The following is a 27,287-nucleotide window of genomic DNA, read 5'->3' as shown; positions in this document are numbered from 1 at the left end:
TGAGTTACAGTGTCATTGTCATGTTGTGTGTGGCAGTTTGGTCAGGTTGTTTGTCAAATACTAGTGATCTATAAAAGCTGTACATCCTGTATTGGTGTTTCAGTATACTGCCCTTGGTGTTCCAGTTTCATATTGATGGGATCTAATGGGTGCAGAACTGTTGATTGTCCCTAAATAGTAAGGATATTTTACGATGTAGATGAAACCTGGCCATCCCATGTATATTCAGTTTTATATTTATGCCAGTCATGTTAATCCCATGTATATTCAGGCTGCTATCTTAAAAGATAACGGAAAATGCATCCCTCAAAGAAGAAATGTTTTGTAGGGGGAGTGGAGTCCAGGGGTTGTGGTTTCTGGCCATTTCAACAGTGTTCAGGACCTGAGCTGGGACCCTGATGGTGAATTCCTTGTGAGCGTGGGCGCTGATCAAACTGCTCGGCTCTTTACTCCTTGGAAAAAGAAGAATCAGACAGAGGTATACTATATCACAGATGATAGAAAGTGGCATATTGGTTCTTTTCCTTAACCATTAGAGACGTGTCTAGAGCACGATACATTTTCTTTCAGTAACACTTCTTAAACGTCTTTTTAAGCATTCTTTTAAGAATCATAGTTGTCATCTTTGAGTTCAGTGTTATGAGCAAGGTATGAGTCAGGTGACAGTGAGTAACATCATAGAGCATAATGATTATTAAACAGTTCTTATAGTAATTTTCCAGAACTAATGACAGGCCTGTTAGATTTAACGATCATTCGAAGATGCATGGTTCTGTGGAGTCTTGTAGAATCAATATCTTGCTGATATTCTTGCTTAAATTTGTTACTAGCTAATTCTTGATTTATCCTGGCATGCTACAAGGATTTAACATCACATTTAACAGTACTGTATATGCTATTTCAAAAGCTGCGGTCTACTTTCTTCGTTATGAGTTACAGCAGGTGATTTAGGCTTTTTGCCTTTAGTTTAACACTGTTGCCTGTTGAAGGTAGTGCTACAATATGTCTGGCTGATAGGCACTTCTTCTGCACGAATATGTTTGTCTACCCAGTGTCTTGTTTTGGAGTAACTGGAGCAGTGGGAAGAGCCAATTGTATAACTGAATCTCAGTCCTCCTATAGAAAAGGCATGATTTGTGGTCCTCTTCTGCCAAGATACAAATACTTTAGTTTTGCTTTTTATCTACAATTTTGTGATAAAGCAAACTTCAGCCTTGTCAAGCCCAGCAGCTATCCTTTTTATGTTCTGGAAAGATGTATTGCACGGAACCGGTTATAGGTTAGTATCAACACACAGGGGTTGCACACATGCCACATAACAGGATTTGTGCAGGCAATTCTAGAGCAACTTGTTAAAAACATACTTTTATTCATGTGATTGCTTATTTAATTTACGTTACTGAGATTCATGTCCATACTTACGTGTTAGAGGGTTTCTAATACCGGGCGCTTTAGTGTTATTCAGTTCCTGCATTTCTGCATTTTTATATGAAAAGTGTGGGGGTGGTGTATGGAGGGAAAACTTTGCCCCAGTTTTGGTTAATTTGGTCCTTCTGTTGTTCAGTACTGCATGTATTCAAGCAAAACTAACAGTACTGTATAATACTGAACTGTGTTTGTCTGTTCAGACCTTTAGATTAACGATGTTAAAGTCATTGCTGAACAGCGGCATTTTGAGTTTCTGTTGCAGGTCTAAGGTTGTGAATCCCAGGATGTTAGGCAGGCTGATGACTTTCTTTCTTGTTGCTTCAGGTAACGTGGCATGAAATTTCTCGACCTCAGATTCACGGGTATGACATGCAGTGTCTGGCAATGGTGGGCCGCTTCCAGTTTGTTTCTGGAGCTGATGAAAAGGTCCTCAGGGTCTTCAGGGCCCCACGGAATTTTGTGGAAAACTTCAGCAACATTACAGGGACGCCCCTTGAAAAACTATGGTGCTCCACGGTGAGTACGCAAGCACACTGTGACATCTTAAAGGGTTTAATCTCAACCCCACCCTGGTGTTAAAATGTAATTTCTGTATTCCAGCTCCACATAGCAAAACATTATGACACTTTCAAGAAGTGATCACCGGGGCTGCGCTGGTTCTTTCTGAGATAATACAGGCCAGAAGAAGTTAGCGTTGAGTGTTGTGAATGTCGTTCTTCAGCAGTAAGAGAGAGATAAGAGATCACTTTATTAGCCATATACAGTTTCTTGCATTAGGAATTTGTCTTTTCACATCCCCCAGCTTCCAACAAGGAGAGAGAAGCTTGGGGTCAGCCATTTATACAGTGCCCCTGGAGCAGTTGGGGTTAAGGGTCTTGCTCAGGGGCCCAACGGAGAAGGATTCCTCTGCCGGCCACGGGATTTGAACCGGCAACCTTCCAGCCACAGGCACAGAGCCACAGCTCCGCCCCCAGATCAAATAGTGCTTGATCTGTCCCGATCTCATTCATCCCAAGATGCCTGAGAATCCATCCAAATTTCCTCCAGATCACGTTTTATAAAACGCACGAAAATAACAAATTAAGAATGTAGACATGCAGCGATGGTACTCCCTCTTCAGCAGTTGCATTCACTACTTTATAAAGCGCAGTAAGTGTTAGTGTTTTTATTAATTGTAAATGTGTGACGGTGTTGTAAATTCTAAATTTATTTAGCTCTTATCCACCCAAGCCAGTAGTTATCAAAATAATGGAGTTGTAAATATGTGCTCACTTGGATGGGAAGGGGCGAGAGAATACAGATCACATGTCCCATATAAATGTAGTGTTGTAAATTTGAATATTTATGTTACAGTCTGCACTTTCTTTATGTCAGGTAATTAGGATTAACATTTTATGTGTGTAAATCCTTCTTGTGTGGTGATGTGTGAGTTTCTGAAAGCAGTTTATTTTAAACCCCTGTTTAAACTATCCTGAAAATATCAGTTTTTTTAAGATAGTTTCCATAGCACCCTGCAATGGCTTGACATGTACATTAGTGTTTAAATCTGGGGTTTTGTAACATACAATTTACCCTTGACTTTCCTGCCCTTTGAGTAGTGACATTGTATATTCACAGGGAATGCATTCTCCACTATAAGACAAATGAAATTCAGTTTATTCTACCTTGTCTAGATTATAGTTGTAGTTCTTGAAAATTGTAAAAGAACAGTTACAGTTTAAACCTGCCACACTAGAGTTTTCTTATAAATATCTAAATGAAACCATTGTATACAAGCTGAATTAAAAAAAAAAAAGCTTTCAGGATCAAAGGTCACAGAATAAAATGTTTCAGTGTTGGCAGTTGAAATGATTTCTTTGTACAGTGCCAATTTATACAAAAATAAGGTGCTTTAGAAAGTCTGTATATTTGTTTTTCATTGGAGGTTGTATGTTACAATGTATAAATAAAAGTAATATAAATTCTGATTGAATGTGTGTTGATTGCAGGCTGTTAGACCACAGAATGTAGACTTTCCACAGGCACTGTAAATGCAAGGTTTTCTCATAGAAAGCACAGCCTTTTAATAGTTTAAGCGCAAACTGTCCATTCTTCACAGGACACAACTGATCTCCCAGAAGGAGCCAGTACACCTGCATTAGGGCTTTCTAACAAGGCCGTCTTTCAAGGTAGGACAGAAAACTTGAATGTAAATAAAGATGAGTTTTTGCATATTATTTTGATTTATTTTTTTCTAATGTTGGTTTAAACTGAACATCTTCTGTTGTTTGGAAGTTAACACATTTTGCTTTGTAGTTACCTATACCATGAGAAAATGGGTAGGGGTATTACGATTGACCATATTTTTTATACTGATTGATGTATAATTCATGGCTATTTATTATTAAAGTACTTTTAAGTTTGTTTTCCAGTGTTGGGAATTGTTTATATGCAACACTTAACAAAAAACATAATTCAAGGAAATACTTTCTCTTGCAGAAGCACAAGACTTGTATTGCTTTTCTTGACAGGAAAGTTTGCCTAACTTCTTTAGAGTGATGTGCAATTCAGTACAGAACTGAGAGGAATCTATGATTTTGTAACTTCTTTAATTGTATCAATTTGCAGTCTGAAACTGATTTGACTTTTAATATCACTGTATGTAAGGTTGTTTTAAAATTTTATTTTAAAATTATTTCCTTCCTTTACAGTAGGGATGTCTTATACAGTGCCCTCCAGAAATATTGGCATCCTTGGTAAAGATGAGCAAAAAAGGCTATGAAAAAATGTCTTTGTTGTTTATCAACTTGATCTTACACTAAAAATGTGAGAGAAATCTAACCTTTCAGTGAGGTAAAAGTATTTAAAGATAAAAAGATTTTTTAAAAATAAACATTTTTCTCAAAAACACGTCTCACAATTATTGGCACCCCTGCATTTAGTACTTTCTGCACCCTCCCTTTGCCAAGATAACAGCACTGAGTCTTCTCTTATAATGCTGGATGAGGTGGGAGAACACGAAGGGATCTGATGCCATTCCTCCATACAAAATCTCTCCAGATCCTTCAGAGTCCTTGGTCCTTGCTTGTGGACTCTCCTCTTCAGCTCACCCCACAGGTTTTCAATGGGGTATTGGGCAGGGGACTGGGATGGCCACTGCAAAAGCTTGATTCTGTGGTCAGTGAACCATTTCGGTGAGGATTTGGAGGTAAGCTTTGGATCATTGTCCTGCTGGAAGTTCCAACAATGAGCCTCCTGGCCGTGGCAGGCAGATTTTGATCTAAAATCTCCTGGTATTTGATGGAGTCCATGATGCCGTGTGTCCTAACAAATTTCCCAGGGCATTTGGAAGATAAACAGACCCACAGCATCACAGATCCACCACCATTCTTCACAGTGGGGATGAGGTTGTTTGCTGCATGACCTTGACTCTATTCATGCCAAACCCACCTCTGGTGTTTGTTGCCAAAAAGCTCTGTTTTTGTCTCATCTGACCATAGAACCCGGTTCCAATCAAAGTTCAAGTGATGTTTAGCGAACTCCAGGTGCTTACGTTTGTGGTTTGACGACAGCAGAGGCTTTCTTCTGGCAAGCCTTCCAAATAGTTTGTTGGCATGGAGGTTGGCATGACCCCAGGTTGCAACCAACTCCTGCAATTGTCCAATTGTGATCCTTGGAGAAAGTTTTGCCTCTCGAACTATCTTCCTCACTGTATGTGGGGGCTGAATACACTTGCGTCCTCTTCCAGGCAGGTTCATCAGAGCTCCAGTTGTTTGAAACTTCTTAATTATTTCCCTAATAGTGGAGATGGGTATTTCCCACATAGTTTCAGTGTAACATCAAGCTGATAAACAACAAAGACATTTTCTCATAGCCTTTTTTGCTCATCTTTACCAAAAGGTGCCAATAATTCTGGAGGGCACTGTATATTTGCTGATTAAATGCAATGATTTGAAGGATAATCTAAACCAGTGGCTTCTATTTTTCTCGTTGAATTACTTCGCTATCTTAACAGGCGATCTAGTGCCCCAGGGCTCAGAGGATGAAGGACAGTTCAACACTGTGTCTGACCAGTACAAAGAGTCCTACTTCCAGCCACTCAGTCTCACAGGTAAAGAAACATAATTTCTCTTCAATGAATCTAGCTAAATATCATAAGTAAGAGTGAACACTGCAAGTGGGACTTATTAGACTATATCTCGTATATTGACTTATCTCAAAGTGTAGATGGCAGTGCACTTCAATGCACATTTCTATAAAGAAAAAAATATATATACATTTGATGCATACAAATATTAATTCACTTTATTTAAGAATACAGTAATCCCTTGCTAGAAGAATTTACCATACAAGGTTTTGAGTATCCACGCCGTTTTCTGTATAACATTTTACCTTGCACGACCCCCAGATTTTGAGGTTGAGAAGTATCTGTGAGCCACGATGTGTGCTGGCTGGAGACTTATTTTCCACGAGAAGACCGACTAAGCGATCTAGTTCTTTCTCAGTCAGCCTCCCTTGCGAGTAGATGTGTTTGCAATTTCGGTTAATATGGCTCCTAATGTTACGAGAGAGAGCACAGTCCAGTGGACCAGAGTCCAGTGTTGCTAAGTGCTTGATAAGTTAAGTCCAAGACTAAGTAATCTCACTGTTGTGTGGTGTAAATTAATGCACAATAAAGAAATATGAGGAATCTATCAGAGTGAGAGTAAGAAGTGGAACAGTGATGTCATTTAAGGTTTTGTATATGCCACGTGGCTCAATTCATATGGGTGTCATCACAGTAATAAAGGTATGAATTATGTCAAACACATTTTAAAACTATGTATATGATATATCCAAAATATAGTTAATAGGAGGGAGACTTTGCTTCCCTTAACCGTATTTTTCCCAATAAGGTACTAAGTTTACCAAACACAAATTTACCTACAGTACTTCAAGGATTTTCAGTAACTTGACCCTCATGTTTAGCAAGGAATTACTGTGTTTATAAATACCATAAAGCTGTTTTTAAGTACTTTTCCCAAAATGAAAGGCAAACGTTGTGGTAGAAGAAGTGTGAACGTTTTACAGAAACCACGAGCCAAAAAATGGTTTAGGAAACAAAACAATAGAAAAGAAAACATTGCTTGTAATGTTCAATTTTTTTGCTTCACACAAATTTGAAAAATTATAAATCTGACAAGCATAGCAGATTGACTTCATTTTAAACTTCAGATAAGTACAAATCCAACAAAATATGTGAAAGGTCTATAATATGAATAATTTCCTCTTGAAAGATACTCCATAATATAGCAAGGGCAATCTTTTAAATCTATATCTCTTAGTCCCAGTCCTTGGGTATTCAGATTTGAAATTATAATGTCAAGCGTATGATTGTTATAAAATGCAGTTTCTGATGGCTGATGTCTTAAATGGGCACATGAATCAGAACTGTGAGACTAATTTTATTTACGGAAATGGTAAAGGGGAAGAGCTTGTGATTCATACCCTCTGGGCACACAGCAATGATTGTGTCGATGAGATTGGAAAAAAGGTCCTTAATCTGAAATAATAATTAGAAGGAAGGGTTTTATAATTACAAAGTTAAAATATTGATGGCTGTGGGCTACAGAGAGAGCATTGAGGCAGAGACAACGTTGTTAATAGAAGATGGAAGCTGGTCAGACTGTTAGCAATGGCAGACTAATTTGACTCTTATGATTTAGTCTGAAGGGGGTAAAGGATGAAATAGAAATTAGTAAGCAAAGAAATCCTTGTAAAAATAGGCCTTCAGTTAAGTGGAAAATGAAAGAAGGAAATGCTGTATAATAGGGTACATATTCTCACAGTGGTGCTTAGGTAGAAATTTGTATTGGCAAAAGCTAAATTTACCAGTTGGCAGTGGTAACTTAAGAGGATGTTAACTTAGAAAGAGACACATTCTATATATTTAATTTGTATAATATTCCATAATTGTCTAAACTTTTTTAGAAGCTAAAAAAAATAAAAGACTCGGGTACAAGGAGATTTTAGAATGAATGAACAAAGATTTTTTTCTTTACTTTTTCTGTTTAAGATTGAAATTCCTAATGTACTGAACTATAATTCTATTTTTTACCATTTTTATTCATGCCATTCAACATGTTGACTGGTCCTCATCTTGTCAATAGTAACTATTTTACTCTGATGCAGAAATATGAAAGGGTTGGAAATGAATAATAATAATAAAAAACTTTATTTTATATAGCGCCTTTAAAGGTGGCTTCTCAAAGTGCTTTAAAGAATGACATCAACAATAAATAAAAATAATACACAAGATAAAACACAATTACAATATATAGAGGAGACCATGGATGGTGGTACTAAGAAAAACAGAGGGGTGAAGAATGGAAAAGTTAATTAAAGGCTTTTCTAAAGAAGACGGTTTTGAGCCTGGATTTGAGTTTAGAGAAGGTGACTCTCTGATATCCTTGGGGAGAGCATTCCAGAGCTTGGGGGCATAACAGGAGAAGGCCCTGTCACCCATACAATGTAGACGGGCTTGGGGGACAGTAAGGAGAGCAGAATTAGAAGAGCGAAGGTTGCAAGGTGGGGAGTAGGGCGATAATAGTTCAGACAGGTACTGAGGTGCCAAGCCATGCGGTGCCTTATAGGTGAGCATGAGGATTTTAAAGTCTACACGGAATTTGACTGGAAGCCAGTGCAAGGACTCCAGGATAGGAGTAATGTGATCATTTGCACTAGACCTGGTCAGGATTCTGGCTGCTGAATTTTGGACATACTGCAGTTTGACCACATGATAAGTGCAGTGGTCATAAGAAGACATATCTTTGCATCTATTTTTCTAGAAAATATAAAAGGGTAGAGGTTTTGCAGATTTTAAAATATTTTGGAATCATTTTGATAAGTTTATTATTTGTGACTGAAAAACAAGAAACTTTAACTGTTTTAACTAAATAAGTGAACTGTCTATAATATGAATATATTCTCTTGAGAGAATCTCAATAACATAGCTGGAAAGGACAGTCTTTTAAATTTATCTCTCTTAGTCTCGGTCCTTGGTTATTCAGATTAAGTACCGAATCAGCTCATTAGTGAGACAGCTGAGGTGATTTTTCAAAGAAAACCATGAAAAAAGACCCAATATACCATCGTATCAGGAGAATAATTCTGTGTGTCATTGGTAATTTTGGAGGCTGGGGTAAATCTCTGAGCTGTTGCTTGCTGTCTAAGGTGTCATACTTGGCAGTTTCTAACCTGGCAAGATCTTGCAGTCAAACAATCTATCCAAGACACACAGCACCTTGCCAAAATCTATGACTAGGTCTAAGTGCGATGGTCTAATAAGTAGTGTTTAATGGCTACAGACCTCTTTGATGTGACCACAGTCCAGTTGTACAATGCATATCTTCAGGCTGCTCATTTAACAACAGCTTTTTTTTTTAAAGATGAGAATGTGATAGTTATGCTTGGATGTGCTACTTGCCAGACTTGAGCACCATGAATATCTTTGGGGTCTATTTGGAATAATGTGTGACACTTTGAGCACAAAAACCAGTTAACAGACAAGATTTTGCAGCCTGTTGACAAATGCATATAGCAAATGCAGAATACAGTTAGTATTGCTTCCAGTGACCCATGCACATGATACACATGACTATGACTTTCACAGCCAATGCCTTGTTCATCAGTCCTGTTGGTTACAAATGTTATTTAGAAAAAATAATTTACATATGTCATGTGTGTTCAAAAAAAAATGTCAATGCGCCAGTTAAAAAAAATGATTTCTTGATACCTTTGTGGGCTTATTGTTTCTATTGGAGCTCAGTATTTTAAAAGCCATACAGTTAATTTGACTTTTCTCGCCTTCCTGTAATTTAACAGATGCACATTTCTGTTTCTAGGGGCTTGTGTCATTGCTGTCAACTTACAGACAGTTTTATGTTATTAAGAGCTCAAGACTTTCAGAGTGTTACTGTAAATTGTTTCAGAAAATCTTATAATTACTTACCTAAGACACAGGTGAAATAAAATGTTGAAGACGTATTGCTACCAGGACTGGCTTTGCCCTATAACTACGTGAAGAATCTTACAGGTATTTTCCCTTTTCTCTTCTGTGGTAACCATTGACAGAGCCTCCTCCTGAGGACCATCTTCTACAAAACACACTGTGGCCTGAAGTACAAAAACTGTAAGTATGTGTGAACCACTTCAATTACTTTACTTTCCCAGTGTGATCTCTTTGGATAAAAAACATTTATTATTGATCAAGTGTGTATCAATAATAGGTCAGCATGAGACTTGCACAAGTCAGTTTCACTCTGAAAAGTAAACAGAGTGTGGGAGAAGGAGAGAGACAGACCAGAATACAATGTTGTAGTTAAGAAGGACAAGAAAAGAATTTGAAAATGAGATTGCTGGACAACCATGATGCCCCCTGGGTGGACATGAAATGGCCAGAGAACTATGTATACATGTGCTGCTGGATATGTGTTTGTAAGTGTTACAGTGGCTTATGTTTCAACAAATAATTGAACCTGGGAACTGTGTGGGTGGCAACTTTAGATCAGCTAGTTGTAGTTAGGAGATGATTAGTGAAGAAAAGGTTCCACCTGTAGAATAATCCTGTGATATGGCAAGTCTTTTTGATGACCTTGGGGATAGAGGGTGTTCGGGTGGACAGGTAGGAGAAGTGGAGAGACGTTCTGGGTTTGGGAATTATTATGGGCCATTGATCCATGTGCTGTCTTGGCTCAGGTGAAAGTCCTGTCAATGCATTGTGACACCCATCTCAATAAAAGAAATCCACATTTTAAAATCCAAATTTGGATTTGGATTTTAATGAGTCTCGTCTCTAAACTACCCCAAGTCTAGGGAACTGTGAGGAAGGAAGAATTTGTACTGTGATTGGGATAGAAGAACCTGTAAAGGAGAGAAAACTGATTCACAATGATTCACAGTTGTAATACACAGATACTACGAAAGTATTCAGTCTCATACAGTTAACAAAAAAACTTCTGTTCAGTTAAGGAAGAGTTGTGGTCATAGTATTTTCATATCAGGAAAATGTATTAAGCATAACCCAACACTGTAATTTCAAAAGTACACTAGAAACTGAAATTGTTTGGGGGTTCTGCAGATGGAGTTACCCCTCCATTATATTTTTTTCTCTCCAAGGTCGATTTATTTTTTCATCAATTCTTTTAAAATGTACTGATTTATTGTCACTGTAAGGATACATTGTGGTGAAATCTAGTACAAGTGGTACATTTCTGCCTACCTTTTTAGTTAGCGCAAGTAATGGCTATAATACAGCTGATCTGTAATATGATTCACTCATGATGATGTATAATTTTATTCCAGTTAGAGTGAATTTTCTTGGCTGAATTTTAAAGTTTGGACTGGTTGTGTTCTCCTATGCAGGCATAAAGGATCCATACTGATTTAATCTTCCAGATCAATATGTTTATTTTCAGTATATTTAGTTATTGTAGAGCAAGATTACCTTAGAAGTGTAGACTGCGATGTGTAATTAATCTTCTTTATGAAATAAATGCAAAGGACTTCAGTGTGATATATTTCACAGTTGCACATGGTGACAAATAGTTTGTGGCACCAACAGATACAACAAATATGCCACTTCATTTTTTTAGGATTTAAGATGACATTTCACAGATCAGCACTTTTGTACATTTATTCTGCCTCACAGTGACATATGAGAATTCTCTACAGCATTTCATGACCCATCAGACAAGAACACATGATGTTTCAGTACAAACAGAGACCTGGATTTGACAATCTGACAAGAAATCGGTTAACACTGTTGTAGCCTTTGGCTACTGAATTCTGCCTTCAAAGCTTACTTTTGGATTCACAAGTGCCTTCCAGTCAGAGAATGTTGCCTTTTTCCCCCACTTTTTGCTTATTTTTGTATTCTCAACAGAATGCATGCAAATTAATCAACTGTCTCACTTATCTTGTTTTGACAGTTCTGGCATGGTTTTTTTTGCAAAGCAAGGCAAAGAAACTGTCATATTTGGAGCTAAACTCTGAAGTACAAACTTTTTGTAAAAACCGTTAGGGACTTGCCTCTGTCTGGAGAATACTGAAGGTTTTCACACCTTTGGATGCCATTTGAAAAGATTTGGCACACTGTATATGCTCTTCAAAAGACTTTTCCCTTGGTTGAAGAGTTATGTATGGGGAAACGGTCAGTGCAGGCTAACACTTCTGTCTTCTACACCAATGTTAACAGTCATATTCTGCCAGAATGGATATCCTTAAATACTGTGGAATACAATATGGACTAGATCATTTCCACCCTCAGCGATCTCCTCTCTCCGACAAATGCTTGTTTTAAGACTTAAATCTGTGTAGAAGTGCAGTACAGATCCCTCTGCCAAGCGAACAGGGCCTGCACTTTACTACAAACAGACCCGTGTGCATGAAAAACTCGAAAGTAAATTCCCAAGACTTTTCTAAACCTTCGTCAGATGTGTCATTAATAAACAGGGCTCATTGTACCAGACTTGAGAGCCACACGGCAATTATTTTATTCAGGAATCATATGTGGTCTAAAGTAAGGTCTCAACATTCATGAGGGTTTGCAAATAACCAAAATCTCATATAAACAAGTCCACCCCTTACTGTGCATACTCTACTACGGTATAAAGTATGCGTGGTTAAAAGATACAAGTAACCATCCCTTGTATGATAATTAAAGTTTTAATGGATTCGTTTTAAATAAAATTACATTGATATTCTAATAAAATGAACAGTAATCATGAACTTGAATTATCATGAAGTAATAATAAACAACATGAATCCCTCCTCTTTGTCCAGCTAATGCCTGCACTTTCTCTGCCTCTTTAATTGGTACGTCCCACTGTAATGAAAAGGCAATAAAACTGACAGGGAGCCTGTAAAGTTGTCTCTAGCCTGTCATTACTCACTCTGCTGACACAGATCCTGGAGCGTTCATTACAATATAAGAACAAGACCATGTCAAGATGTGGGTACTGGGTAGTGGGTACTTGGGCAGGGGGCAGGGAGCACCTCACTCACTAGCTAGATTCGTCTCAAGATCCTAGTCTCTTGTGCGGCTAATTTGAATATTGCGCTTAACAACGTTTGGCTCGTTTTCATTCGGCTCTGCCCTTCCTCCATGGACTTTTGGCTGTGATTTCCACAGCCACACTACACACGAAAAGTCTTGATCGTCCAATGATTATGAGTAGGAAAGCACGAGTAAACAAATTTCTAATTAAGTCTAATTAAGGAGAGTCATTCCCTGGACTCCCAATTTCTTAGGATTACCTGGATCTACAACATGAAATACTTTGTGTGATTGGGAGAAACTTACAGGAAGTGCCATTTACATGGTATGGAAGTCATGTGCTGATGCAGAGTAACTTTAGTCAACTACAAGCTGTGGAATTCTGGACTTACTGTAGCCTATTGAGCACCTTAACAGCTGTCTTCTTACAATCAGGATGAAGAGATCTTGATGAAATAAAGGCAGTCTATCAAAATATTTCTGTGTCAGAAAAGCAGGGCAAGGGGATTTACCAAACAATGTTACAGATGGTAGAACGATACCCTTGTGATTTTCCTAACAAGCACTTCAAATGATAACACAATGTAAAATTAAGGCCAGGGTTTTTTCCGTTTGTCCTGATCCTCCCCGAACTCAAGTCAGATAGTTTAGAGCCAACATGATAATGAAAGTGAATGTTGGATGGAAATTTTGCATGGGGTGGAATAGCTGATATTACTGGGGTGTGCTCGTGATTGCCATGTGTGAACTGTGCACAGTGAAATTCATGTTACACATTGATTGATACATCCAGACAATTCTTATGTTGTAAGACACCTACCTGAAGGGCCTGCAGAAAGATTGGAACAGTATGTCCTAAACTTCCCTTCACTGTAATTAACAGCCACAAGAACCAGGTCAATAAATGCTTGCATGAAGCACAGCCTTTTACGCATCATTCTCTACAGATATCATCAACATTTAACTTTTGTTTTAATATATTAGCTTAATTTGATTTCTAGTACTAAAATTATATAAAGTAACCGATAAAGTGCTCACATTTTAAATAGCAGTTGTTTTAACTAAATGAAGGATTGTTTTAGCAGTTACCGTGAGTAAGTTAATATTCAGGCACATGGAGAAACAACATGCTGTTTGTTGAGTAAATAAAACTGCAAGTTGTTGAGTTCTTTAGATTTTATTAAAAGAAAGGAAGATCATAAAAGAAAAAATCAATAACGTTTCCTCATGTTACTTGTCAAGATGTCAGACAATATTAAGTGCAGGTGGCTTAACGCTAACAACACAGAAGAGTCTGCATTTCGTGTTGTTTCTGATATCCTGTAGGACAAGTGGATGACATGGAAAAGAGTATTAGTATTGATGGAAAGGTCTGTTGTGTTGTGTTACATGGATTAAGGCTGTGCCTGGTATAGCCTTACCTTTATTTATATGAAAGAAACAATCTCACAGAACCTCCCATAAATACATTGAAGAATTACATTGTTACTAAAAGTTGTTTTGGTTTTACACAAATGCATTTTTGTGTCTGTCTGTATGTATAGATGCTTATATTGCTACAATGTGTTACATGAACCTTTACAGTATCTTACTGATTTTGATCAGCAAATAGGTTTGTCTTTTCCACTATTGACCTAAACCTGTTATTACTAAATTTTCCGCTTCTGTCTATTGTATAAAACAGTCTTTTTACATTGATTCAATCTGACAGTAAAAATAAACATTGACCTTTAACTTAGACGCAAAAGGTAAACAGTGCTTCAGTGACATTTGTGCATGTGCAATTTATCATACACCAATGTGAAATGTACCCGATTGTCTATTCTTTCACCTCTGAACAATTTTCTAAATATTGAAAGAACCTTGAAATGTAATTTTGGTTAGCTGATGGCACGCAACACAAAAATGATTCTATACAAGTGTACAAGTGTGCTGCGCATTGCCAAATTGGGAACGTTTCTGAACGTCTTTGTCTTACTACGCATTCTTGTCCAGAGCAAAGAGGTAGGCAGGAAAGATTCATGACGACTCCTCCCACCCAAGTTTCCACCTGTTTCATAAACGTCTCTCAGGAAGACGCTACCTTCTGTTAAAACCAGAACCACCCAATACTTGAACAGCTTCTTTCCCTGGGTTATCTTTTTGTTTAACCATCATTCCAAATTCTGTGTGCACTGCCTTAATGACGTCTGTTGTCTTTTGTGTGTATGGCATAATAATAATAATTAATAATTGCTTACACTTATAAAGCTCTTTTCTGGACACTCCACTCACAGCGCTTTACAGGTAATGGGGACTCCCCTCCACCACCACCAATGTGCACCATCCACCTGGATGATGCGACGGCAGCCATAGTGTGCCAGAACGCTCACCACACATCAGCTATCAGTGGGGAGGAGAGCAGAGTAATGAAACCAATTCATAGATGGTGATTATTAGAAGGCCACGATTGGTAAGGGCCAATGGGAAATTTGGCCAGGACGCCGGGGTTACACCCCTACTCTTTTCGAGAAACGCCCTGGGATTTTTAATGAGCACAGAGAGTCAGGACCCCGGTTTTACATCTCATCCGAAGGACAGCGCCTGTTTAACGGTATAGTGTCCCCGTCACTATACTGGGGCATTAGGACCCACATGGACTGCAGGGTGAGCGCCCCCTGCTGGCCCCACTAAGACCTCTTCCACCAGCAACCTTAGTTTTTCCCAGGAGGTCTCCCATCCAGGTACTGGCTCACACCTGCTTAGCTTCAGTGGGTTGCCAGTTGTGAGTTGCAGAACGATCTGGCTGCTGGCATCCATAAAATAATTTTGCATTGTATATATTCCTTGTGTGGTGTGTACATGATTCTGATTATGATGTTTGAAATTGTCCCTGTATTTTCTGTTTCTTTCAGGTATGGACATGGTTATGAAATGTTCTGCGTGGCTTCTAACAATGCAAGAACTGTTGTTGCCTCTGCGTGCAAGGTACTACAGTCATAGATCAAGACAGTATCTCATGCTTTCTAATGGCACCAATATCTATGAACACTTAAACTTTCTATTTGGATATCATTTGTGTCATAATACCAGAACACTTTATAAACATTTTTCCCTTAATATGCGCTACACATTTAGGAGTACAGGGAATCTGGCAGTTTTACAAACTGCTTTCTGTTCTTGTGTTTTAGTGGAATATTAGCATTTTGTTTGTGTACAATGTGAAAGACATATTGATTTTGTTTTAACAGTTTCTTTCCTGCTGTGATGTTCGGACCATTCAGAGGCATGGTGTTAAATGCTTGCTGCTTAATGGCATTTGAATCGAATTGGTTCATGTATTTCCGTATAATAAGTAACTGATTACACAGGGGGCAGCTATTGTGGAGTTTTTTTAGACCTGGGCAGTATTGTTTTTCATTGTTGGCCCAACTTGATAGAGAGAACCGAACTGTAATTAAACTCTTGGCTGCTTTGGCCCTTGTTGGAATACAGAGGAATAAAAACGGCAATTTCAGGGGAAGAAAGGAAGTAAAAAAGAACAGACAGTGGAGAGACCTTTAAATGTTTAAGGCTGCAGCCTTCTGTCAGCTGAAAGTGGGTCTTTCCTGACCTGAATTGTAGTTGATCCATACTGACACCATAGGGCATTATATTGTTGGGGCACATTCTTGGAGTCTGTCGTTGTTAACACTCTAGCAGCATATTAGACATGATAGGATAGCTTCTTGAACTCTAGAGGTTCAAAAACTGTATTTTTCTCATCTAAAATAATATGAAAGTATAAAGCTTTTTAACAACTGTAAAAGTTTCAGCTTGAATGCATCTTTTTTTTAAGAACTCAACATGTTTCATTAGGCTCTTCCTGCTCATCGAGAGAGCTTGATTTATTATTACAGGTGAAAAATAACTATCATTTTTAATGCATTCGTCAGTGGCTTGATTTATTTTAAGCTAAAAGTAGGTTTTCTGACTTGGTTAATATTATGTGAAATATGTTTCTGCATATTAAATAGACTGATTTACTCTGCAGTGATACTCATTAATTTTAAATTAAACCCCATATATTTCAGTAGTAGAAAACATTTCTGGTGTGGTGTTGAAGAGGTTTGTAATTCCATTTAAAAATGTATAAGCCTAAATCTGAAGAAGTTGGTGATGATGGATGGTTCTTACATTTTGTGTATTATATCTGGAATTCATTAAGCATTTGATGTAGTTATATTGCTTATGGTGCTTATTTATTTGTAAATTAATGTACAGATTTACATTGATTTATATGTGGAGATGTACTGCAAATATTGAAATATCACAATTCACCAACCGTCTTCTAACAGAAAGGGTAACATAGAAGTCGTCCAAGAAGTAACCAGGTTGGGCTCAGTGTGGTTGGGTGAATGCACAAGCTTGTTTAGCTTTCTCATTGATTCTCTACACAGAACGTTGTCAGTACTTTGAAAGTTCAGCAAGTTGAACATAAGGCTGGTTCATCCTCCTCTTGCAGGCCTCTAAGCCAGAGCACGCGGCCATCCTTCTGTGGAGCACTTCAACCTGGAAGCAGCTGCTCAGTCTTCCCCTGCACAGCCTCACCGTCACTCAGATGGCCTTCTCCCCCGATAACCGGTTCCTGCTGGCTGTCTCCAGGGACAGAACATGGTCACTGTGGAGGCAGCAGGAGGACATCCACACTGATTCAGGTTAGCAAGGAATTTGGCTTTGAGGCAAGCATATTTGTAATATTTTAAGTGTGAATTTTAAGTTCATTTCAAGCAGTTTTTGGAAGATGGCTTCTCGTAGGCCTGCGTGTGTGTGTCGGGCACGGGTGTAAAAATGTCCATACTGTTCAAAGGAGAGGAGGCCATTCAGCCTATCATGGCGAATTTGGAATGCACTAGCCAAGTGGAAATTGTTTAGCTGCTTGTTGCCCAGGGTTTGTGCCTCAGCCATCTTGTCCACAAACCTATAGTTTCCTTTCTTGTTGTTATCCTATTTCCTTGTGTCACTGCTGAATGTGAAGTAATCCTTTGTGTTCACCTTAGCTATAGGTAGATACTTTATTAATAATAATCAAATTAATACTTTATTAACTATACCCATTAAGACTGTATATTGTAACGCATACGGCCTCCATTGCTTGTGAGAGCCGGCTTACCAGCGCGGTGACGTCACCGCCCTTCCCTGTGGATAGCAGGGACCGCAGCCGCCGGGCTGACGGGAGATTTCCCTTTGGCTCAAGAGGCTGGGTCCCTGTTGAGTGACGCCGGAGGCCTGGGTTCGAGTCCCCGGCGGTGGGGGGCCGGCCTGATGCGGCAGCGGCGAGGGCGCCCATGTCAACCCCGTAGCGTTACAATATATAAATAAGGGAAACTTCCTGTGTTTTAATACATTTTGTAATAATGCTGTGCTGCCACCGAAAGACTGAGAGAAAAATCCACTTGTTGAGCTCTGGCTGTCAGCCAGGAGACAGGCAGTCAGACTGAGAAGGGGAAACTGGGGCTTGGTGAAACGGGCCGAAGTCGAGTTGAGAAGGAAAGACTGCAACACAAGGGAGTATCCAAAGCAAAGCTGAGAAACCAGGCAAGGTTGACAAACACAGTGGGTCGTCTGAGGTGAAATCCAAAATACAGTGTCGAAAACCAGAAGTTCAATACTAGAACCCGGGAGAGAAAGAGAGCCATGGTTAAAACAAAGAGAGTTCAAATCCAGGGAATCAAAAAGAGTACTAGGAAACACCAGGACTTGAGAAGCATTGACTGTACACTAAGTGAGAGAAACGTGAAGACTGAAATACCTAGTGACAATAGGATAAGTCGAGTTAATTGGAGGCAGGTGGCACAGATAAACTACCAAATCAAGTTTGGATGGAACTGGTGTTTGAGTCTGTGTGTGGAAGCAGTCGGTTGCCGTACTGATCTAGGGCCTATGAGATATAAGTGTCTTATATAAATTATGTGGCATGGTGTCCGAATGTAAACCTGACATTTTAATTAAGCCTTTAATGGTCCATTGCAATTTTCATGTATAAGCCGTGGGTTTCACGCTTCTTGCTATATTCTGTTTGATTTTATATCCTGTTAGCATTCTGTTTGATTTTGTTTCCCCATAATGTCTTGAAAAGGCTATAAAAACACTAAACACCTCATTCCCTTTTTATGTAAAGCTTCTTGTGGCTCAGAATCACCCATGCAATTTATGGTCCCACTACACTGTTGCAGCCTCTACATCCTATGTAGATCACCCTGTACCTACTGTAGCAATATTAGATATTTGCCAACTGTCTGCCCAATCCATGATTTGTAACTTTAGCTAGTATGCTTACTACATCAGAATCTGAGTCATTTCTATGCATCAGGAACTTCAGCTGGCTTGTGCGACATACCACTGTTTATATCCATCCAATTAGAGGTTATAGCCCTTAGGATAACCTGTTTCCTGTTTGTTAATCAGCTCACAATCCATGTCGGTACCCTGTCTTGAATTTCTACAGCTTTTAATTTGAGAAATAACCTTTTCAGTGGAACCACATCAAAAGCTTTCAAGAAACATAAATATATAATGTAGTATATTTAAATGTTCTCTAGTGTTTTAGTGTTGTCTTTGTTGTGTGTTTGAATAACTAAGTTCAATGACCTTCCCTTTCTAAATTCATTCATCAGTTTTATGAAAATTATATAGTTTAGCTCATACTTTTGTTTCCATAAATTTACCAGTAAATAAAGTAAGGCTGACTGATTAGTTTGTACTTTTCTGGTTCAGTTTTGTGAACGCTTTTAATGAATTCATATTATGTTTGCAGTTCACAAATCTGTGAATATAGCTCCCACTCTTTGTGAGGATTAAAATATTCTAGCTAAGGGTCTATAAATAAGGTCCATTATTTTATGATGTTTTTCTGGGGATGATACCATTAGGCCCCAGCGACTTATTAGTTTTATGCTTAGTGTCGCTTGTAACAAAAAAATTACCCAATACCAATAAAACTCTGTCTATAACATAGAATATGTTATGGATGTGTTCTGTTGTAAAAACCTGTGTGAAATATTAATTTAGCAAGTGTGGCAGTTACTATTATTAAATCCCTATTATCATATAAACTGTTTGATGTTAACTTTTTTCCTCCATTGCAGCAGTCTGTAGCTCTGGTGTATATTTTACAGCTGTGCTTATTGCTCTGGTCACTTTTTCCATATTAGGATGTTTGCCCACTTTACTTAATATGTAGTTTTCTCTTTTTACCTATTCTCCATTAAACCATGAAGGCCATACTGTGCAGTCAATAGGATTTGAAATAAATTAATGACTATGAGGTTAAAGCTCAGAATGTCAGCTTTAATTCGAGGGTATTTACGTCTATATTGGGTGAACCATATAGGACTCACAGACCTTTTTATACATAGTCCTCCCATTTTAGGGGACCAAAAGTAATTGGACAATTGGCTGCTCAGTTGTTTCTTGGCCAGCTGTGCGTTGTTGCATCGTTGTTTCATGCACAAGAGAGTTAAGAAAAGGTCTGGAGTTGATTCTAGATGTGGCATTTGCATATGGAGTCTATTGCTGTTGTCTCTCAACATGAGGACCAAAGAAGTGGCAATGCCAGTAAAGCGGGCCATCATGAGGCTGAAAAATCAGAATACATTTCTCAGAGACATAGCCAAAACATTAGGTGTGTCAAAATTAAAAGAACGCACTGGTGAGCTTAACAATAGCAAGCAACCTGGTAGACCACGGAAGACCACAGTAGTGGATGATGGAAGAATACTTTCAATTGTGAAGAAAAAACCCTTTTCGACTATTGAACAGATCAAGAACACTCTCCAGGATGTAGGCACAGATGTGTTAAAAACTACCATAAAGAGAAGAATACACCAGCATAACCTCAGAGGGTTCACCACAAGATGCAAACCACTGGTAAGTCTCAAGAACAGAAAAGCCAGGTTACAGTTGGCTAAAAAGTACCTGTGGAGTTCTGGGACAAAGTCTTATGGACAGATGAGACGAAGATTAACCTGCACAAGAGTGATGGAAAGAGGAAAGTGTGGAGAAAAAAAGGAACTGCTCATGATTCAAAGCATACCACCTCATCTGTAAAACATGGTGGAGATAGTGTCATGGGTTGGGCATGTATGGCTGCCAGTGGAACTGGCTCACTTGTCTTTATTGATGATCTTGCTGCCGACAGCAGCAGCGGGATGAATTCTGAAGTGTACAGAAGCATCTTACCTGCTCAGATCCAACCAAATGCTTCAAAACTCATAGGACGGCGCTTCACCTTGCAGCAGGACAATGACCCCAGACATACTGCTAAAGCAACTATGGAGTTTTTCAGGGCCCAAAAAGTGGAATGTTCTTGACTGGCCAAGTCAATCACCTGACCTGAATCCTATTGAGCATGCGTTTCACTTACTGAAGACAAAGACTGAAGGCAAAAAGCCCTCAAAACAAGCAGGAACTAAAAATAACTGCATTACACACCTGGAAGAGCAGGCCAGGGAAGATACCTAGCGTCTGGTGATGTCTAGAGGTCGCAGTCTTCAGGCAGTCATCAATTGCAAAGGATTTACACCCAAGTACTAAACATGACGATTTTATTTAAGATTATGTTAATGTGTTCAATTACTTTTGGTCCCTTGAAATGGGGGGGGGGGGGTATGTATAATGAGGGCTGTGATTCCTGTATGGTTCACCCCATATAGACGTAAATACCCTCGAATTAAACTTTAATTTAAAGCTGACATTCTTCACTTAAACCTCATAGTCATTGTTTCATTTCAAATCCAATGTGCTGGAGTATGGAGCCTAAACAACAAAAATTGTTTCACTGTCCAAATACTTATTTGTTTCAGCATTTAATTTGTTTTGAACCTTTGACTTTTTTCTACATTTATTAAGCGTCATTATTATATGAGCTCTCGGGATTTCTGTCCACCTGTCGTTCCTTGTAAGCTGTATTTCCTATCTTCATAGTAAGCTTTTCAAAAATTTTAAAAACTAATTTTAGACTCTTTTCTAAAGCTTAAAGGTATGCATTAAAAGTAATAATAAAGAGTTACTGTATTATTGACACGGTTCTTTCTCATCTATTCATATAATTAAATCATGGTTGTTTAAAAAAGGCTAGGTCGATAAGAGCATATTCCCAAAACTTTGTGTTTACAAAGTGATTAAAAAGGCAAGCTTTTAACCATTTCCATCAAACAAACTTCATTTTCTCTATTCATTGTTATAATATCCTGATTTATGCATAGATAATTGAATCTCTGCATACAACATCCTACATGGGTGACCAGGCTTAGTGTTCTTAGTGAGGAAAATGAGGATTTTTCATAAAATATCCTAAAATGCAACCGCTCCTAAATTCTAACAGTGGCATAAGGACCTGAAAATGCACAACAGACCCTCCTCCATTTCTCATAGAAGAGATTGCATTCTTTTTCCACATTTTTGCTTAGCTGATTTAGATTCTGAAACATGATTAGAGTTCAATCTGAATTGACTCAAAGGCCCTATTTCTTCAAGACAAAAATGTATCTCACGTCAGCCCTGTACTTTCTCTTCATGAAGCAAACCTTGCAAAATATATTCCCAATGAGTGGCATGTCTTTATATTTCTTTCTGCTGAACTGGTTCAGACCAGCTGATCTGTAATTGAACTGCTGAACTTTACAGCTTCTGAATGAAGTCTCTACCTTTAGTCCTTAAGCTTGTTGGGATTTGGACAATCCTTCATTGCACAGTAGATCTTCTAGTGCACAATAACTCCTGGAAAATTTGTCTTCATATTAAAGGTTGTGTTGTCAGTGAGAACTGGAGAAATTTTGTTTGATGAGGTTTTTCAAAAGGCCCTTAGGGTTTGTGATTCTGTGCTGTACTAATCATGTATGTTTCTTTTTTGTTAATGGGTTTTATGTATTATGTATTGTGTTATGTCATTTACCTGCCTGCAAAGCAAATTTCCCATATGGGACAATAAAGAAAGTAAATGATTTAGCAGTGTAGAAACAATAGCAATGTTAATTTAGGCAATTCCCCCTGGTCTTCTGAATTCAAGGAGTCTAGAATCATGTTGTTTTCGATGTTTGTAAAAAAAAAAACGCTTTCAGTCTGTATTATGCTGAGGCACAACTGATATGTAACCTTATTTCACCTCATTGTGTGATTATCATTCCAAGAGAATGAAATTGAACAGGTTCACAGACACTTTCTGACCCTTAAGTAGTGCTCCATATTGTACAGCATGCTTGAGGTTTCACTAGATGAATGGTCACTGAGTGTACAATATATTACAAACTTCCCTGGGGTTTCAGAGACCAGGCATGTCCGGGCTGTTGTAGCTGCAGGAGGTGACCCACCTCGGCACCTGTGAAAATGGCAGTATAGAGCTCATCCAGCTGCGAGCTCCAGCTTCAGCAGCTCTGTTGGTATCAGTTTAAGACATCTCAGGGGATGTTGTAAGAGATAAGCATTCGCTTTCATCGATGTTTCATTAACGGCCTTTCTTTTCAGGATCTCCAAGTGATGTAATAACACTTGATCATCTTTAGCAATGTGCCCTTGCCAGGGGTGCATTTCGGACACTAAAGACACTTGTTCTTTCTTAATGTCTGAATGCCTGAGCTTTGTGACTCCTCACACAGACACAGCCAACCTAATTATACAGCCGTTTGGCCAAAAGCTAGTCAAGTTCTTAGTAAAAATGAATGTGAACAATAGGGAACCCATCTATAAAGACAATTATATGGACTCTAAACAAGAATTTATTGTGCTCCTTCTCTGTTTTTGGAATGGGCAGTCACATCAAGGCCATGCTCGGTTATGCAGCTCGATCTTTCAGAAAGAGTGACTTTCCACAGCCTTAGAGATTAGAGGCACATACAGTGTTTAGTTCTCTGAATCAATTTAATTAGTCATCCAGAATACAAATTGTTGGAAAATGTTTTGATAGAGGTACAGTATATAAATCCTTTAAAGATATCGACATCTGTACAACTGATTAATGAATATTATTTTCATGTAATACCATCTCTCATGCGAGGGGTTCCTTCATTTTTGGAAATATTCTCATCTGTTCTTAGTCCTTTATTTCTTGTTTTTTTGCTTTATTATTTATTCAGTTAGAAATAGTTATTATTCATACCTCTTTGATGTCTTTACTTTTAGTTTTTGTTTTTAATCTGGATGTTTAGCCTTACAAGATAGCTTTAAAGTAACAGTGGTCATTTTGAGAGATCTGATTTCAGTTATAAATCCATGAAGAGCATAACTTGAGGCTCATTTTAAATTTGTTTCAAAGTATTGTATCATTTCAGTTTTGCTTTCTGTGATACTTTTAGACTGTACTGTACCACCCTGAACAGGTTAACAATGGTCTGTATTATATGCCATTACAATCTGTCTTGCTTTTGTTTTTTGTTTTTCCACAGAGCCTTGTTACACTCTGTATACACACACTCATAAGAATAACTCGGTCCACACTCGGATCATCTGGGCTTGCGACTGGAGCCCAGACAGCAAGTATTTTGTGACAGCAAGCAGAGATAAGAAGGTAACTTGGAAGAAAAAAAAAAGTCCATTGCTTATGAGATCAGCTGCAGGACCTAGCAATGACAATAGTTACCTACATAAAAACCCAAATGTTGTTTTGATCCGCTCTTAAAATGGAATAATAGAACTTTAATAATAAAAAGAATTGCCATTGATGCAATCACTGTTAGAGGCAATACCAGCTGCATTATAAATGAGCAATTTGCTTTCAACTTGAGGGGGGTTGTTGCAACAGCTTGGTCATTGCTGATTTGAGTAACATCAGTCGGCAACAAAATGTGCAAGTTTTGTATCGATGTGGTCTGAATTTACACACTAGTTCAGCGCACCTTGGCCAGCAAGAGGTTTATGCTACGTTTAGTGTGTGTATCTGCGTTTAGATAGGGATGACATTCAGGCATATGGGCAATCATTGTGTTCTTTTGTCCACTGTTCATCTCCTTCATCTCCCATTGCCTCCCACTTGCTAAGTCAGTTAAACATCTTCATCTTAATCCATACTGTACCATTCATACTATGTACATATGGCTATATTGTGTAAAATCGTATAAAAACATAAGCTGTTTGAAAATCTTAATGTACAAAAAATAAAAGTCTATAATTAATAATCAGCAATATTCCTAAATAAGGAAATAATATTTGTAATCATACATAAGAACCATTAAAATGACATTGAGACAAAATATATGCATGGTAAAGATGCATTTTACTGTTGTCCAATTGTATTATTGACATAGATATTATATGTTTGAGCTCTTGATGTGCAAGACAATTCCCAACAACAAAGATTATTTCAATTCAATGTATCTATTAGCACATCATTCAGTACCCACCACTAATGCCAGTCTTCCTTTTACATTTTACATGAAATTAATAAATATTAAACATTTTGTGTAAAAGAATGACTTTTAGTACAACTGTATAAACATTTCACATGAATACTTTGTGTAATAGTTTTTATTTGGGAGTTCAAGCCTGTAGGTAGAAGTCAACCCAGAATGCACCCCTCCCCTATTTGCATGCATTCTTATGGGGAAATTAGTCTTTAATCTTCATCTTTTTGAGTTGCTCCAGATCTTTCAGGAAGGAACCTGCCATGTAAATCAAAAACTACCTGCATGTCCTTTAATTCATTGTTGTTAAGTGAAACATGCAGTATCGGAGATCCAAGTGATCAACATTGTTAGAATGTTAAAAAACGCCTCATACTCCTCATTTGAATTGATTTTGTTAGGCGTTTATATTTAGCAATGCCTCTATCAAACAGCTTTTGTTCACTTCAAAAGAACCTTCATTCTTTAACATACAGTGGGTTTCCGATCAATATGTATGCTAGAAACTAATGGATACAGTACTTGTACTCTTCCTGGTTCATCTCTGTCATCTATATAGCTCTGTGCAATACAGAGTATGCATACTAAAAATCAAAACCTTTTAAAAGAAGCTTTTAGTTTCTGGCATTAACTGCCTTTGTCACATTTTAGCATTAGTCCTATACTTTGTCTTAATCAGTCTTGAAGTAGCTTGATGTTTCTCTGCTGTGTGAACTTAAGACCTTTTCCATGTCTCTCATCTGACAGGTTATTATATGGGGAGAAGGCAGCTGTGATGAAAATGTAGAGAAAAACTGCCAACTAATGGTTTGTCCCCGGTCGTCAGTGTTGGATGTGGGGGATGCAGCCACTGCTGTCAGCTTTTGCCCTATGCGGTATCCAGATGGAAGGTACATTTCAAACGGCTGCAGTTTTGCTCACAGGCATGCACACACCATTCAGTGTAATCTTTCAGTCTGGTAGTTTCTTGAGTTCTTGAATTCAGTAACCATTTTCTCTATCTTTATCAATGGAAGCTACATTTAGTAAGGATACTTAGATCAATTTTTTACCACAGTTGTAAATAATAAAATTCTAAAAGTTGTTTTTGATAGATAAGAGTTATAATTGATAATTGTATTTGATGGCGAAGCTTCATCTCCCTTTTTCTAAGGCTGGGCAAACCAGATGAATGACGCCTTTTCCGACTTTTTAAAACACAATTAGAGGCAGGAGACATTTGTTAAGTGTGTGAAATATTGGGAGGGGGTTGTGTTGACAAAGTTGCAAGTTTTCTTGTTGTATTAACATGTCACAGAATTTGTCTTATTATAGTTATTATTATTCCATATGACATATTATATATGTATAATAATGCTCACAGGAAAATGGCATTTTGAAGAATGCCGTCCCTACTAATAGATAATGAAATAAGTTAGGGAAGGGAGCATGTTGTTCATAATTTAATGTAATTTCAATAATTTGGTATCTGGCTACAATAAAAATGGACATTTTGAGGTGTGATTACATTTGAACATTTTCTTTAAAATAAAAGGAATTTAGATATAGAGTAAGGATTGCTACTGATGATTTGCTGTATGCAACAGGAATATAGTATTGAAACAGTAAAGCATAATGTATCAGTTAAACATGTTGTCAATGTTCAGTTTGGTCAGAAGAGTTAAACGTACAGTGTCTTTCAAAAGTATTCAGACCCTTGCACTGTTTTCAAATATTTGTTGCTCTTAAAGCTTGTAGTCATGATGCTTTGAAGTAGAACTTATTGTTATATACAGAACCTATTCACACATTCAAAGCAAAAAAACAAAACAAAAAGAAAGAAGTAAACAAATTATATAAGAGAAAAATGGAATAGTTAAAATTGCATAAGTATTCAAAACCTTTCCTGTGGCATAGTTAAATTAATTTAGGGGGACAAAAGTATCTTAGAGAGCCACACAATTATTTAAGTGGCCTCTGGGTGCAGTTGTAGTGGTTCATGTGATTTCAAAATAAATACACCTGTCTCTGTAACATCCCCCAGTTGGATAGCAAATCACTGTACAAGAAAAGATTCAAACATGGAGACTCAAGAATAAAGTTGTATAAATGCACAGATCAGAATTGTATTAAAAAAATCTTTGATCTTAGGAAAGTCTGTTATTAAGTAGTGGAAACCACCTGGATAGATCAGAATTTCCCTCCAAACTGAGCAGATTTACAAAGAGGGAACTGGTGAGGGATGCCACTCTGTAACAAAGACTTACAGAGATCAGTGGTGGAGATAATAGAAAATGTCCACATTTTCTGGTGCTTGTATGGAACTGAAAATATACCATCTCAGATCCTGCTTGAAACGCAGAACTAAAGTGACGCAGCGAACATGTTACAAAAGGTTTTATGGTCAGACAAGACCAAATTTTGTTATAAAACCAATTGCGAAGCGTTACATCTGACACAAACCCAACAGAGAACCCCAGTCAGTGACCTCCATTCCTACTCTCAAGTAGTGA

At 37.9% G+C, this 27,287-nt stretch overlaps 1 protein-coding gene across 1 annotated transcript in view; it reads left to right on the top strand.

Annotated features, from left to right (window-relative positions):
* The window catches only part of elp2 (elongator acetyltransferase complex subunit 2), a 53,968-nt gene that overhangs the window by 18,510 nt on the left and 8,171 nt on the right, over positions 1–27,287 (top strand). The window contains exons 12-20 of the mRNA XM_088601720.1: positions 329–478; positions 1,753–1,944; positions 3,527–3,596; positions 5,423–5,518; positions 9,520–9,577; positions 15,337–15,409; positions 16,926–17,118; positions 23,842–23,963; positions 25,543–25,685. Coding sequence (XP_088457846.1) covers positions 329–478; positions 1,753–1,944; positions 3,527–3,596; positions 5,423–5,518; positions 9,520–9,577; positions 15,337–15,409; positions 16,926–17,118; positions 23,842–23,963; positions 25,543–25,685 — 1,097 coding nt within the window. The remainder of the gene's footprint in view (positions 1–328; positions 479–1,752; positions 1,945–3,526; positions 3,597–5,422; positions 5,519–9,519; positions 9,578–15,336; positions 15,410–16,925; positions 17,119–23,841; positions 23,964–25,542; positions 25,686–27,287) is intronic.

This window comes from Lepisosteus platostomus, chromosome 12 (genome assembly GCF_059453375.1).
Source record: "Lepisosteus platostomus isolate fLepPlt1 chromosome 12, fLepPlt1.hap1, whole genome shotgun sequence".
Classification (NCBI taxonomy): Eukaryota; Metazoa; Chordata; class Actinopteri; order Semionotiformes; family Lepisosteidae; genus Lepisosteus; species Lepisosteus platostomus.
The sequence above is the reverse complement of the archived record's forward strand: the minus strand, read 5'-3'. Positions and strand labels throughout refer to the sequence as shown.